The 12,706-nt window shown below is 39.6% G+C and overlaps 1 protein-coding gene across 4 annotated transcripts in view; it reads right to left on the bottom strand.

Moving 5' to 3' along the window:
• Positions 1-12,706, bottom strand: part of LOC147151930 (teneurin-3) — a 291,176-nt gene that overhangs the window by 106,105 nt on the left and 172,365 nt on the right. For all 4 annotated transcript variants that reach the window (XM_086022097.1, XM_086022105.1, XM_086022112.1 and 1 more), the window contains 3 exons: positions 9,937-10,038; positions 8,635-8,829; positions 4,406-4,606 (listed from right to left, as the gene is read on the bottom strand). In XM_086022097.1, the coding sequence (XP_085878223.1) occupies positions 4,406-4,606; positions 8,635-8,829; positions 9,937-10,038 (498 nt within the window). The remainder of the gene's footprint in view (positions 1-4,405; positions 4,607-8,634; positions 8,830-9,936; positions 10,039-12,706) is intronic.

Below are 12,706 nucleotides of genomic sequence, written 5' to 3'. Positions count from 1 at the left end.
ACGCAAAAGCTAACAAGCATCATTTAGACAGAAATAGGAAGCTGGGAAAGACGTCACACTGTCACTGACCAGACCCAGCCCAATCGTCGTGTGTTTCTGTCAAGATTCAGTCAATCGGCGCAGGTCCGTCGCGGGGGCGGGTCAAGCAACTGTCAAAGTCATGTTGACGGAGGTGCATGTGCGTTTGTTCACTGCTAAGAAAAGGCATTTTGTTCGTTTGTTTGTTTGTGCGCGCCACGTCCAGTCTTAAGTAAGTGGGCACGGTATTCGTCTATGCCGAAGAACCAAACGAAGGACGACGTAGGACATGTCACAAAATGCCGAAGGTGAAGACGTACAAAACATCTGACATGCCAGACTTTCGTGGTCGTGGTCGTTAAACATCACACATTCCAGACGATCAGTTGTTAAGTATGTCGCTACGATGCATCAAGACACCTCAAAATCGGCTATGAGACACTACGTTTGTCTGAGACACGTCTGTTGGCTCAAAATCGGGCTACATTTATCCGACATCAGCATAAGGAGTTGTTTGGTTGTTTTGAATAATTCTAATTGTAATTCTAATTCTCTTTGTTTGTGTTTATGTTTACTTTGACAGTAAACTTCAACTGAGAGTGGCAATAAACAGCACGGAGGGTCTTTTTTGAAGAATTGTTCACTACATACTAATGGGCTGCTTGTTGTGAAGTGAGTTGAGTTGAGTTCACTGCCACCATATAGCCTTCGTACCTCAAATCAATAATAAGCAAAAGCTCGGTCAAACAATAGCTCGTATTTTGAAAAACTCTTTAAGCCGATTCATTTGTATATAAAGCACCACCGTATACTGCAAACCACAGCTATTTACGACTACCGCTATATTACACAATAGAATTAAAGAGAACAACTCAAAATAATCCATAAATGAAAGAAAGTCCACATATATCAGGCTGACATATCAGATGTGAGGGTCTGGCCTCTGCACGGACACATCGTCCACTTGTGCTCCAAAGCAAATCCCGATGACAAATTAAGAGTCTCAGATGGGAAACAATGCTTGCCCCTTGCAAGAAAAAAAAGAAGAAAAGAACATGACTTTTTATGTTCGGGGAGTGATTAAGGCTGCGAATAAATCAGCGTCTCATATTTTCTAATAAGATACCTGGGTGACACCTTGAGAAAGAACATATGTCGGGTCCCGCAAGATTAATGCACGGTGTCAGTATTGCGTTGTTAACATATGTCGGCCCCTTTATTGCAAGCGGTGTGTGCGACAAGTGTCACAACTTTGCACCTATTGTGACTATCTCCAACGAAGAGCATAATGAAGCTTCATGACGTTTTTTTTTTTTTTTTCTCCCTGTAATTTAATCAAGGCTGTAAAAACAAAGCGCGTCATCAGGAATTCATAAAGCCAGGGCCTGGCTCGCATTCATCAAATTCCAGACTTTCAATCAGCGGGACATTGCAAATGAATAACTTTGGGTTTACGAAAGGAGAGCCGAGACGGGAGAAATAATTTGATTTAGCCGTCTTTTCCGCTCAAAGACTTTCATGTCCGACTGAGTGGGTGAAATAAATTATTCACTTGTAGGCGATTACAATTTTGAAAAGTCGAGCTGATTAATTACCGCAGATTGAAATGTGAGAAATGAGCAGTCAAAGCAAAATTCTTATTGGTCACTTAATGTTCTAAATATTTGCAAGTGGCCCAAACGCTAACAACACAGAACGATTGGATCATCAAATAGGAGCACACTGCGTTGAAAGCATAACATAATGAGACACACTTCGAAACAAAAACAATCGGGCACAATTGGTCATGAACATGTCAGCATGCAACATAAAGTGTCATACAATTACTGGAACGCAATATTTTTTTGCACAGTAAAAATGTAAAGACGACTGCTATTAATCCTAAATATAAAAGAAAAGTCCATGGCACGCTGGGCCAAAATACGTGATCATGTAATTAACGTGATCATGCCAGTTATGAATGTTATAACTGTCATTATGCACAATACAAATAAACACAATGCCAATGAATAATCCATGTAGTCCAAAAAATTGTCTGCGGCACACCTTTATGTCCATCCACCCATTATCTATACCGCTAAGTATGTGATTGCGCCTCTCACCAGTTATCCATGATAAACAGTACACAATAGTAATGAATGGAAATTACTCAAAATAATCCACAGTCAAAAATGGCATACTGTACTCATTCAGGCTCTATCACATTCATGTATCATGTAGACTCCTATCACCAGTTGTTTATTAATAATAAATGCTACCTAAACATAACACCTATAAATAATCTGCTGTGTCAAAAAAAAACAAATATGGCATCCTTTGTCATATGTATTGGTTGTTTAGTTAATGTGATGTCTACTCTCACCGCGTATTCACCTTGCACAATAGAAATGAAACAGAATGACGAAAAATAATCCAAAGTAAAAAAAAAAGTCTATGTCACGTTCAGTCACAAAACACACTCATATGACCAATTACATTGGTTAGTTATTCATTATGCCTCCACCATGCTCAAAAGAAATAAGAGTGACCAGAAATAATCCACGGTCAAAATACGGTAGTCCATGCCACCCTCATTAACAATATGTGATCATAAAATGTATGTGACCGTTCGATTCGCCAGTTATTCATTATTAGCCGCCACTTTACACAAAAGAAATAAACAAACTACAAGAAACTAATACAAACTCCAAAAAGTCCACAGCATGATTTTTTTGTTTTGTTTTGGTGTGGCCATTTTAGACTAATTTCCAAGTTGGAGCTGGATCGTTTATAGCGAGCCCTTATCTTTTGCATCACATCACCGTTAAGCATGTCAAAGTTGCACATACCTTGTACAATAGTTTCCCCCAAAATTGTATGAGAAGACGGTGTAATTCATGATCACGTCTGTTAATTAAGGCTAGCGCATCTGTTGTTCTTTTGTGAGCGCATCAAAGGAACCGTACATAAACTAAGATCATATGTTTCCAGTTAATTTGAGTGTACAGCTTTGAAAGGGAAAATGCGGACGCAGTACAAATACATTGCGAGGTAATTAGCTGTCCTTTGATGCTATGAAAGCAAAGAGAGGAAAATACCCCTCCCCAAAATAAATATTATTTTGAACAAAAAAAAATAAAAAAATGTGGAAGTCATTTCTAGGGTTTTTTTTTTTTTAATGTATGAGTAGCGAGAAAAAAGTCTCAAAAAGCCATGCCCCCAAACACACAGCAAGTAAGCTGAAATTTACTGCTCATTTTGGCCAAATCCATTTGTGTAAGGGCTGACTTACCGATAGATTTTGTTTGATTTCTTCCAAATGTGCAGCTCCTATTGCCTACTACACAAATGGGCAGTGCTACATTGTGAACCATTTGTTTTTGCCTTTTTCACAGCAGAAGATTAGCGTTAAAGTTTAATGACTGGCCATAAACTATAACTACAGTAATACAGTAATTCTCCAATTTGAAAATATTGACCCCAAAACCAGTTTAACTTAGTAATATGGAATTTGGTAGGCATGTCTATCATGAAGAAACTAACAAAGAAGTCTCAAGAATGAGGGGGGTTTCTTCGGGTAAATTCCTCGAGATTTTGTCCCGCTGCTACCAAATTTGAATCGTACACTGGACAGATGGAAAATGTTACACTGTGAACACTTCTACTTTTCGTTATTGCATGTGGGTGGAGCATGGCATAGAAGCTTGATGACTCATCATTATGCAGGGAAACTAATACAATAACTTCTCATTTGTGAAAATGCAGCCCTCAAAACCAGTTTTATTTTGCAACATGAGATTTGGTAGGTATGTCTATCATGAGTAGACCCACAAAAAAGTCTCAACATGTGCAAGATAGCCATACGGTAAACATCCAGGAAGGCCATTTAAAGATCCTTTTGGCCAAATCCAAAATGGTTTATTCAAAGATGTATCTGAGGGATTTTGTCCAATTGCTCCCAAAGTTGAACTATATTTACTTGCGAAACCCCAATTTGAACCTGCGTTGTTGCTGTTGTTTTGTTTTCTTTCCCCCGTGGGCTGAACATGCCATGCCATTGGGATTTGATGATTCACATAGGAAACTAATACAGTACCTCACCATTTTTTGAAAATTCAGTTTCCAAATCGGTTTCAATTAGCAAGAAATTTGGTGGACATGTCTAACATGACCCACAAAAAGTCTCAGGAAACCATGTCCAAAAAGACAAAGGAAGTTTGCTATTTTGATTTGAGGCGTCTATTGAATGCTTCTTTTGCATAGTTGGGCAATTTCCAGCAGTTCTAAAATTTGTTTGACATGCCATGTTACTCAAGAGTAGTTTCACAAAATACATGTCATGACATTCCCATATTGCAATACATCACACAATACACTACACTCATGCATAAAAGGAAGTGGTTCTGACCTATTGAGCAGTCAGCTCCGGTCCAGTTGTCCTCACAGACGCACGTCCCAGAGTCGGTGTTGAAGGTTCCGTGACTGGAGCACTGCTCAGGACAAGTGCTCTTCAGGATCTCGCAGCTGACTCCGCCCCAGCCCGGGTTGCAGTGGCACTCGCCATGATGACAAGTGCCATGTCCGGAGCACTTTGGGTCCACGCAGTCCACTGAGCACACACAGTGAGCGATGTCACTTTAACACTAGTCCACTTTGTGTTATTTGCATTTAAGATTATTTTAACTTGAGTGGAAACACTCTATCACACAGCTGCCTTGTTTTTTTTTAACTCTTTATTAGTTCCTGCTATACACCAACACTCTTAAGCTCTGATCTCTTTTGTACTTACAGTCTGATGATATTCCATTAAACGTGCTAGGAAAAGGAGCATAATTAGTGCCCCGCTGATACATTCAGTTACTGTAAGACACTGCATTGCACAGTGGATGAGTGTTAGCACTGCATTGCTGAACATCGCTGCTACTTCCTCCCGCAGTCTAAAAATCATGTACACTTGGTTCACTGCAGACTATAAATTGCCTTAAGAACTTATATATATATATATATATATATATATATATATATATATATATATATATATATATATATATATATAATGTTTTGTATTACATAATGTATTATGTATGTAAGTATATTGGGTTAATTCATGACTACATGGTATTATATGTTCAGAAAAAAGTGTACTATGCCCATTATGAGAAGTGGGCGTGTCAATAAATATTGCCGGTCCGTCATCCGTAATCGTCATCGGTCAGTCCGTCCGTCGTTATTTACATCGGACGGATCGGCACTTTACCCCAATTTGCCAGTTCGTCCTTCATGCGCCACCTGGGTACCCTTCCATCATCGTCTCTCCGTCCTTATTCTTAAAAAGAATCGTCCTCCGACCCCGTCCGTCCTCGTCCTTTTAAAGCACTTCCGTCCTTACATTCCGTCAGTCCGTCCGCCACACCCGCCGCCCGAAAAAAAAAAAAGCATCTGTGCATGGCATGACATTATTTAAAGCTCTTCAGCTGGCTAATTGCCTATTCATATCCACTTAGTGGCTGGGAGTATTGTGAGTGAATTGAATTGCAACATGTTTAAGAGAGAAAGCAATTAGCCAGCGGACATCACGAGAATATTTAAGATTGCATTTCATTGCAAAACGTTCGTGTTATAACACAATGTTTTCAGATTTTATTGTGTTATTTTGCAATAAAAATAATTATCGCAAAATAGCTTTTGCTGTTTGGCGGAGCTGGCTTGGGCATGAACCATTTGGAGAGATTTTTACACTTTAGAGATGTCCCCGACAAGGACATATTTCATATGCAAAGGTATAAGGTTACATTAGTTAACAGTTAGTTAAAACAAAATTGCTATCCACCCTTTTCCTCAGTGAAATGGGTGTCCACTAGAGGGCAGACTATGCCTGTGAGAACAATACTGCAGGGAACGCACATGAAAAAGAGCACTATAGTGTTGTGCACGCTCTAGTAATGGCTTCTCCGTGGTATTGCAGTAGAGAACATTGGTCTTTCTTTTTAAATGAACCCAACAAAACACGTCAGTCGGTACTTGATCCGGTTTAGGGACAATTATAGGGATGGACGAAAACCCACTTCCATCATTGCTAAATCCGTTCTTTTTAAAAAGGTTCCCATCCTTCGTCCTCAAAATGGCCGTCCATCTGGGATGGAAGCGCTTCAAAATGATGAGGACGGACAGGGTAGGAGGATGATTCTGTTCATGAATAAGGATGGAGGGACAATGACGGAAGGATGCCCAGGTCGCAGACAGAGAAAGGACCGGCAAAAAAATGGTTAAGTGCCCATCTCTCTACGTTAGTTACAGTACATTAATTGAAGACGCAGTGTTTCTGAAGAAGCATAAGACATAAGACATATTAAAAGTTAATTTGTTCTCGATGGTTATAAAAACATGTATGTTAGGTTGATTTATGACTCTAAATTGTCTTTGCAAAACCCAAAAAATTGTTTGCAAAAACAGGTACACTTTCTTTCTCAAAGACTTGATTGTATTTAATGCTTACAAAAATATATTAAGTTAAGTTAAGTTTAAGGCTCACATTGTATTCAAAGCTGTCAAAACCATGCACATTAGTTTCAATGAAGACTGAATTGTATTTGATGCTTACAAAAACATGACTGTGACTTGCGTTGTACGGGTAGACATGAATGTATACAAGATCACATAACTTCATTGAATCATTGAATACGTTTGTCTTCGCTTCCCCAACAAAGAGTTCGTGGAAGGAGAGGAGACAAAGATTTAGGGTTAAGCGGGAGAAATGATATTGGACCTAAATTATGGTCAGTGTTTACGAAAATGTATACATAAGTTACATTTAAGGGTCTAAACTGTGTACATAGCTTATAAAAAACATGCGCAATGAAGGCTAAATTGATGTTTACAAAAACATGTACATTAAGATCAGTGAAGACTTGAAGTGCCTCATATTTTTGAAAAATATTTTTGAGGATGCTTTGCGAAAAAATATGAGGTCTGTTGCTAATATGATGTCTACAAAGAGATGTGCATTAGTTTAATAGATTGGTAAATGTAACCAGACCTGCACAAGTGGGTTCTCCCTTGATCTATGCCTTAGCCATCCATGCACCACTAAAGAACAAACTACAAAAGCCAATGAAAACAACATCCTTCCCATCTTCCCTTCAAAGGCAAACCTTCATTCATTCAGTTGCTTCATGCATGTGAGGTCGCTAACCCGTGCATGTAAATCTGAGCCGATAATTGCCTTTGGCCGGCGTGCAGGTCGATACCTTTAAACGCGGCCAAGCGGATCGGCCCTGGGAGAGAAAAGAATGACGCTCTCTCTTAAATGACGCTATTGATTGATTGATCGGAACGGGCGACTGCGAAACTCGACGATAGGTTAGCCTATTAGCTGCCCAAATTAATTTATTCCACGGGCATCGATAACAACATACGACGCATTATGTGCTTGGCCAACTTGAAAACAGACATTAAACAGCTACACGCCAATATTTTGTGACTGTCCACTAGTGCAGTGTTTCCCAACCAGGGGTACACAAGCACATCGCAGCGGGTACGTGGAAACGTTTAACAATTTATATTCATGATGATAAGTAAATATTATCAGTCATTTCATAAACACATCAATAAAGTGATATTTGTGCACTACAACTTATTTCTCTATACAACCAGTGGCACTGCTGTCCAAAACTCACAACAGCCACGTGTCAGCGCAAATGTCCCATTCAAGCTCAGAAATATTGAATATTAATATTAGTGTTTTGTTTCTGATATTTAGTTTAAATGCCTGTCGAAAAGGGACTTATACAACGGTGCTGCAGGCTTGGTGGTAAATGTTTTGAGTTAAATATAACAAATGCAGATTGATTAACTATTTTGATTTTGTTTTGATTATTTATTTTTCAATGCAACATCTTAAATGTTTTTTGGAGTTAAAAAGGAGACAATGCCTGAGAGTTCTAATTTTTAGATTTAGGAGAAGAAATGTGCTATGTTCTACTTTTGGAGAATCATCAATACGTATGTGTGGGGGTATTCATGGTATGACAAAAAGGTTTGGTGCAGTGGTCCTCAAAATGTGTACCACCTCAAAAGGAAGCAGAGGTTTTCTTCCCTAAAAATTATATTAGATACTACTGCAAGACACTATTACATTATGCACAGTTTCAAAAGTAACAATGTGTTAAAATATATGAAAATATGAAAAACACAACTGTACTTGAATAATGTTTCAATAAGACTATGAATGCCACATAAAAGTGAAATAAAACCATTCCTACATAAATGTTTAAAAACAAACAGTACTTTATTCAATTTAAATGTATTTAACTTTAAAATGATTAAATGCAAAATGTATTTAACTTAAATGTTGAACCACTGATCTGTACTCGGGCAGTGCTTGATTCACGTACCACTACTACACCACATTTTGAGAATCAATGAGTGAACCCCTCTTCATCGCAGTATACATTCCACACCCACCCTATAGAGACCATATAATTAAAAAAAAATGTTTACCCCTCCCACACGCTTCAAGCTTATCAAAACACACTTTTTAAGTGCATTTTAAGTGCATTAAATGCTTTTAAGGCATTACCCATTAAAATAATATGTTCCCCACAAAATCTGCACTGTAGTGGGGGGAAACTGTATTACCTTGTTCGCAGTTATTTCCTCTCCAGCCGGTGTTGCACAAACAGTTTCCTGACACGCACACCCCGTGGCCCCTGCACTGAGGGTCCACGCACTGGCCCGAGGCCACATCACACTCAGTGCCCTTCCAGCCACTGTAGCACTGACAGCGCCCCCTGGTGTATTGGCCATTTCCGCTGCACAGGACAGGGCAGGCAGCTTGGAGACGTGGACAAAAAAAAGAAGTAAAAACAGTAAGTTCCGAGAAGGGCTGCACAATATATCGAAAAAATATCGATATTGGCCTATGCAATATGTATATCGCAAAGACATGCAACAATTTTCTTATGGAATTTTATGCTTTTATCTGAATCTGACCAGTCAGATGCAAACTTACACATGAATCACCACTCAATAGTTGGACATTATCTAGGGGAATTACAATTAATTTGTTGCTAAGAACACATTGGGCTTGCTTATTTTGCGACATGAAAAAAATGTCCTTCTTTCATTAGATAAGAAAATGTAATGTCTTTAGATACATGCTAAAGATCGCAATAATATCAATATCGCCATAGTCAACGTGCATGTCGCATATCATGTTTTTACAATATCCTGCAGCCCTAGTTCAGAGTACAAAAAGGAAATCCTGAAAAATACTTACAGCACTATAGTTGATTTAACATACAACGATAATTTAGCACGAAACCCCCAAAACATAAATAAAAAAAAATAAAAATGAAATTCTGGTATTGACTCAATTCACTGGCGTCAGTCAGGCCAAAACCTCATAAAGTCACATTTTGATGAATTCCATATTTTAAAAAAAATCTTTACTATCAGTATGTTATTTTTACATATTATTACATATAATTATTCCTCACTAACAAGAACGTTCACTGCATTTAGTTTCTCATAGGCGGCACGGTGGTCGACTGGTTAGCACGTCCGCCTCACAGTTCAGAGGTCGTGGGTTCGATCCCGGCTCCGGCCTCCCTGTGTGGAGTTTGCATGTTCTCCCCGTGCCTGCGTGGGTTTTCTCCGGGTACTCCGGTTTTCTCCCACATTCGAAAAACATGCATGGTAAGTTGTTTGGACACTCTAAATTGCTGGCAACCAATTCAGGGTGTCCCCCACCTGCTGCCCGAAGACAGCTGGGATAGGCTCCAGCACGCCCACGACTGGTATAGATTTTATATATATATATATATATATATATATATATATATATACACACATATATACATATACATATATATATATATATATATATATATATTCACAGTATATATATGCACACACACTCACATAAAAGTGGATAATTACCTCTGGAACAGTACGGCCCGATGAATCCTGGGAAGCAGTGACAGGAGCCCGCCATGCACTCGCCGTTCCCGTAGCAGTTGTGTGCGCACTCGGTGACAGACTCTGCGGGAAGTCAGACTATTAATAACGCATCACGCCACTGTCACCCTCCTGCACATCTGGGGGAGATGGCTTTTAAAGTAACTTTTTGACAAGTGCACACTTCAACACGAGACAGTGCCCCATCCATCCCCACTCCACCACCACCACCAAGCATCCCTTATTTGTGTAAGGCAAAGGCAAAGTGTATCCATTCCACTAAGGTTTAAGACTCCGTAACGCGCCTGCTCGCATCTGTCAAATAAAAGTCACAAAAAGCATTTCAAATTAGAACAAATAATTCAATTTCCTCAACATGTATTCCTCGTCTCTCCTACTTTTTTTTATCCTCCTATCGCGACCCAACGCCCTGATGATCAAGCCGAGTGGAGCAATCTCCCAAGTGTTTTAAGCCCTCTCCGACTTGAAGTTAATCTGACACATCCTACAGGGTAAGAGCCGGAGCGCACTTGACAGACTCCCAAAAGGACGTCATTTTGATAAGTGTGAAGAGGGCAAACTTTTTTTTAAGGGGGTTATTACTCTGGATTGATTTGGATGTTCCAATTGTATTGGATGTTTGTATTAGCTGGAGGTGGACCCCGGCAATTTCCGCCAGGCTCGTCGATACCTTCATATTTGGGAGGGCCCAATCGATGAAACTTTTGCCCCCGAAGGAAATATAGGAAAAAATAAATATTTTCAGCCTTTTTCTAAAGCCTCCAAGTTGTGTGGCTGGAAGAATCAATGCCCATGCATGGCTTTTATTACGGCATGGCAGCCAATGATCAGCGATTCTCCCAAGGAATAACTCTCGTCCGCCTGCAAGCTTGCGGAAAAGTCTGAAAGTTTGACTTGTTCGTGAAACGGGTGGAATTTTTCTTCTCCCCGTCTTAATCCAGTTGGTTTGTGTTTTGTCTCACATGTAAAGCTGGAAAGGCCCAGTACTTGACAACAATTAAGTTGACAGGGCTGATTTTTTTCTTTAGTTTGTTGAAAAGTTAATGGGCGGACAACTAGGAAAACAACAAATTATGGAACAAACACCTGATGTGACTTAGCCATTCAGAGAATGTTAATTGAGGGGGGGGGGGCAGGGATTCAGTTTTCAGCATAAAAAAAAAGATTTTCTTCTCAATTTTTTAAAACTGTCATTGTCAAAGTGAGAGTTGTGCATTAGAAAAATGATCTGTGAAAAAAAGATCCCTCGCCAACCCTACCTTCTACTTCTAACTTGATTTTTAAGAAAAGGAAAACAACAAATCAGATAAAGAAGGTGTGACCGGCGATTCGACAAAGAGTCAGTATTCGGGGCAGCATGGCTTTGTGGTAGAGTGGTCGTCTCCCAACCCGGATGTTGTGGATTCAAACCTCAACCCTTACGACCATGCCAAAGTGTCCTTGAGCAAGATACTGAACCCCAAGTTGCTCCTGATGCAGCGTCATCAGAAGGTAAATGAGGAAACTGTGTTAAAGCGCTTTGAGTACCTGAGGTAGAAAAATGCTCTACAAGTGAAAGCTCATTTAGCATTTGTCGGGCACACCCGTCGGGCACGTTTCTTTTGGCTTCAGGAGCCTTACTGAAACTATTGTGGAATATCAACGCTGTATTTTTTGCAGGTGAACTACATTCTGTTAACATATCTACATGTGTGACGTTGTTTGATCCACACCAGGATTCGTTTGTGTGTATTCACACCTACATAAAAGGTTCGCACCACCGTGGGAAACGAAGCCTGGTCCGTTTAAACTGGAACAAACAGTGCAGGTGTGAATACAGCTTATAAGACTACTACATCATTAGTGTCCCACCTCACTTCATTCTGCCATGCAGGAGTTATGACTCATACATCCATAAGTTAAGTTCTTCGACAGTTCGACATTCTGATTAATTTTGCATTTGTGGAATATAAATTAAGCAGCAAAATGCACTCTGGGTTCGGCCATTTTGTCTGAAAATGACAACTGCCAACGACCAATTGCGGCCGACCTGTTTTCTGAATCTGAGTCATTTTCAGTCGACAGAAAACAAAATGCCCCCAGAGATGGCTAAAAACGAGTGGATTAACCCTTATTCCACAAATGCGATATTTATCAGAATGCCCTGTTTCAACTAGTGGGCTTGCATAGAACATATTCTTGAAAAAAAATGTTTGCGTTGACTCCCCCTTTAAGTATTTATTTTATGTTTTTATATTGCATGTTTTGAAAGCAGCTAGATTGCTAGTAAAAATAAAGTTTGTTTAAAAATACATATTTTATATTCAAATCAAACTTTGTTTTTATCGCCCCCTTTCCTTCCTTGGGGCATTGCAACAATTGCCAAACATTGGTAAAAATAATTTTATACTCCTGTTGATTCTCAGTAAAAAGTCCACAAGTATACTTTAAATGTTACATCAACCTGCCAAAGAACTCCAGATGGAAACTAGCCAATGGCTATAATATATATTTACACTATATTCATTCATATGTTCTGTCCATTTAAATACTGCATATAGCGGGGCGTGCAGGAGCCTATCCCAGCTGTCTTCGGGCAGTAGGCGGGGGACACCCGGAATTGGTTGCCAGCCAATCCCAGGGCACACAGAGACAAACATCCACACTCACAATCACACCTAGGGGCAATTTAGAGAATCCAATCAACTTACCATGCATGTTTTTGGAATGTGGGTGGAAACCGGAGTACTCG

The sequence above is a fragment of the Filicampus tigris genome, chromosome 2 (assembly GCF_054856515.1).
Source record: "Filicampus tigris isolate MCC_2025a chromosome 2, RoL_Ftig_1.0, whole genome shotgun sequence".
Lineage (NCBI taxonomy): Eukaryota > Metazoa > Chordata > Actinopteri > Syngnathiformes > Syngnathidae > Filicampus > Filicampus tigris.
The sequence above is the reverse complement of the archived record's forward strand: the minus strand, read 5'-3'. Positions and strand labels throughout refer to the sequence as shown.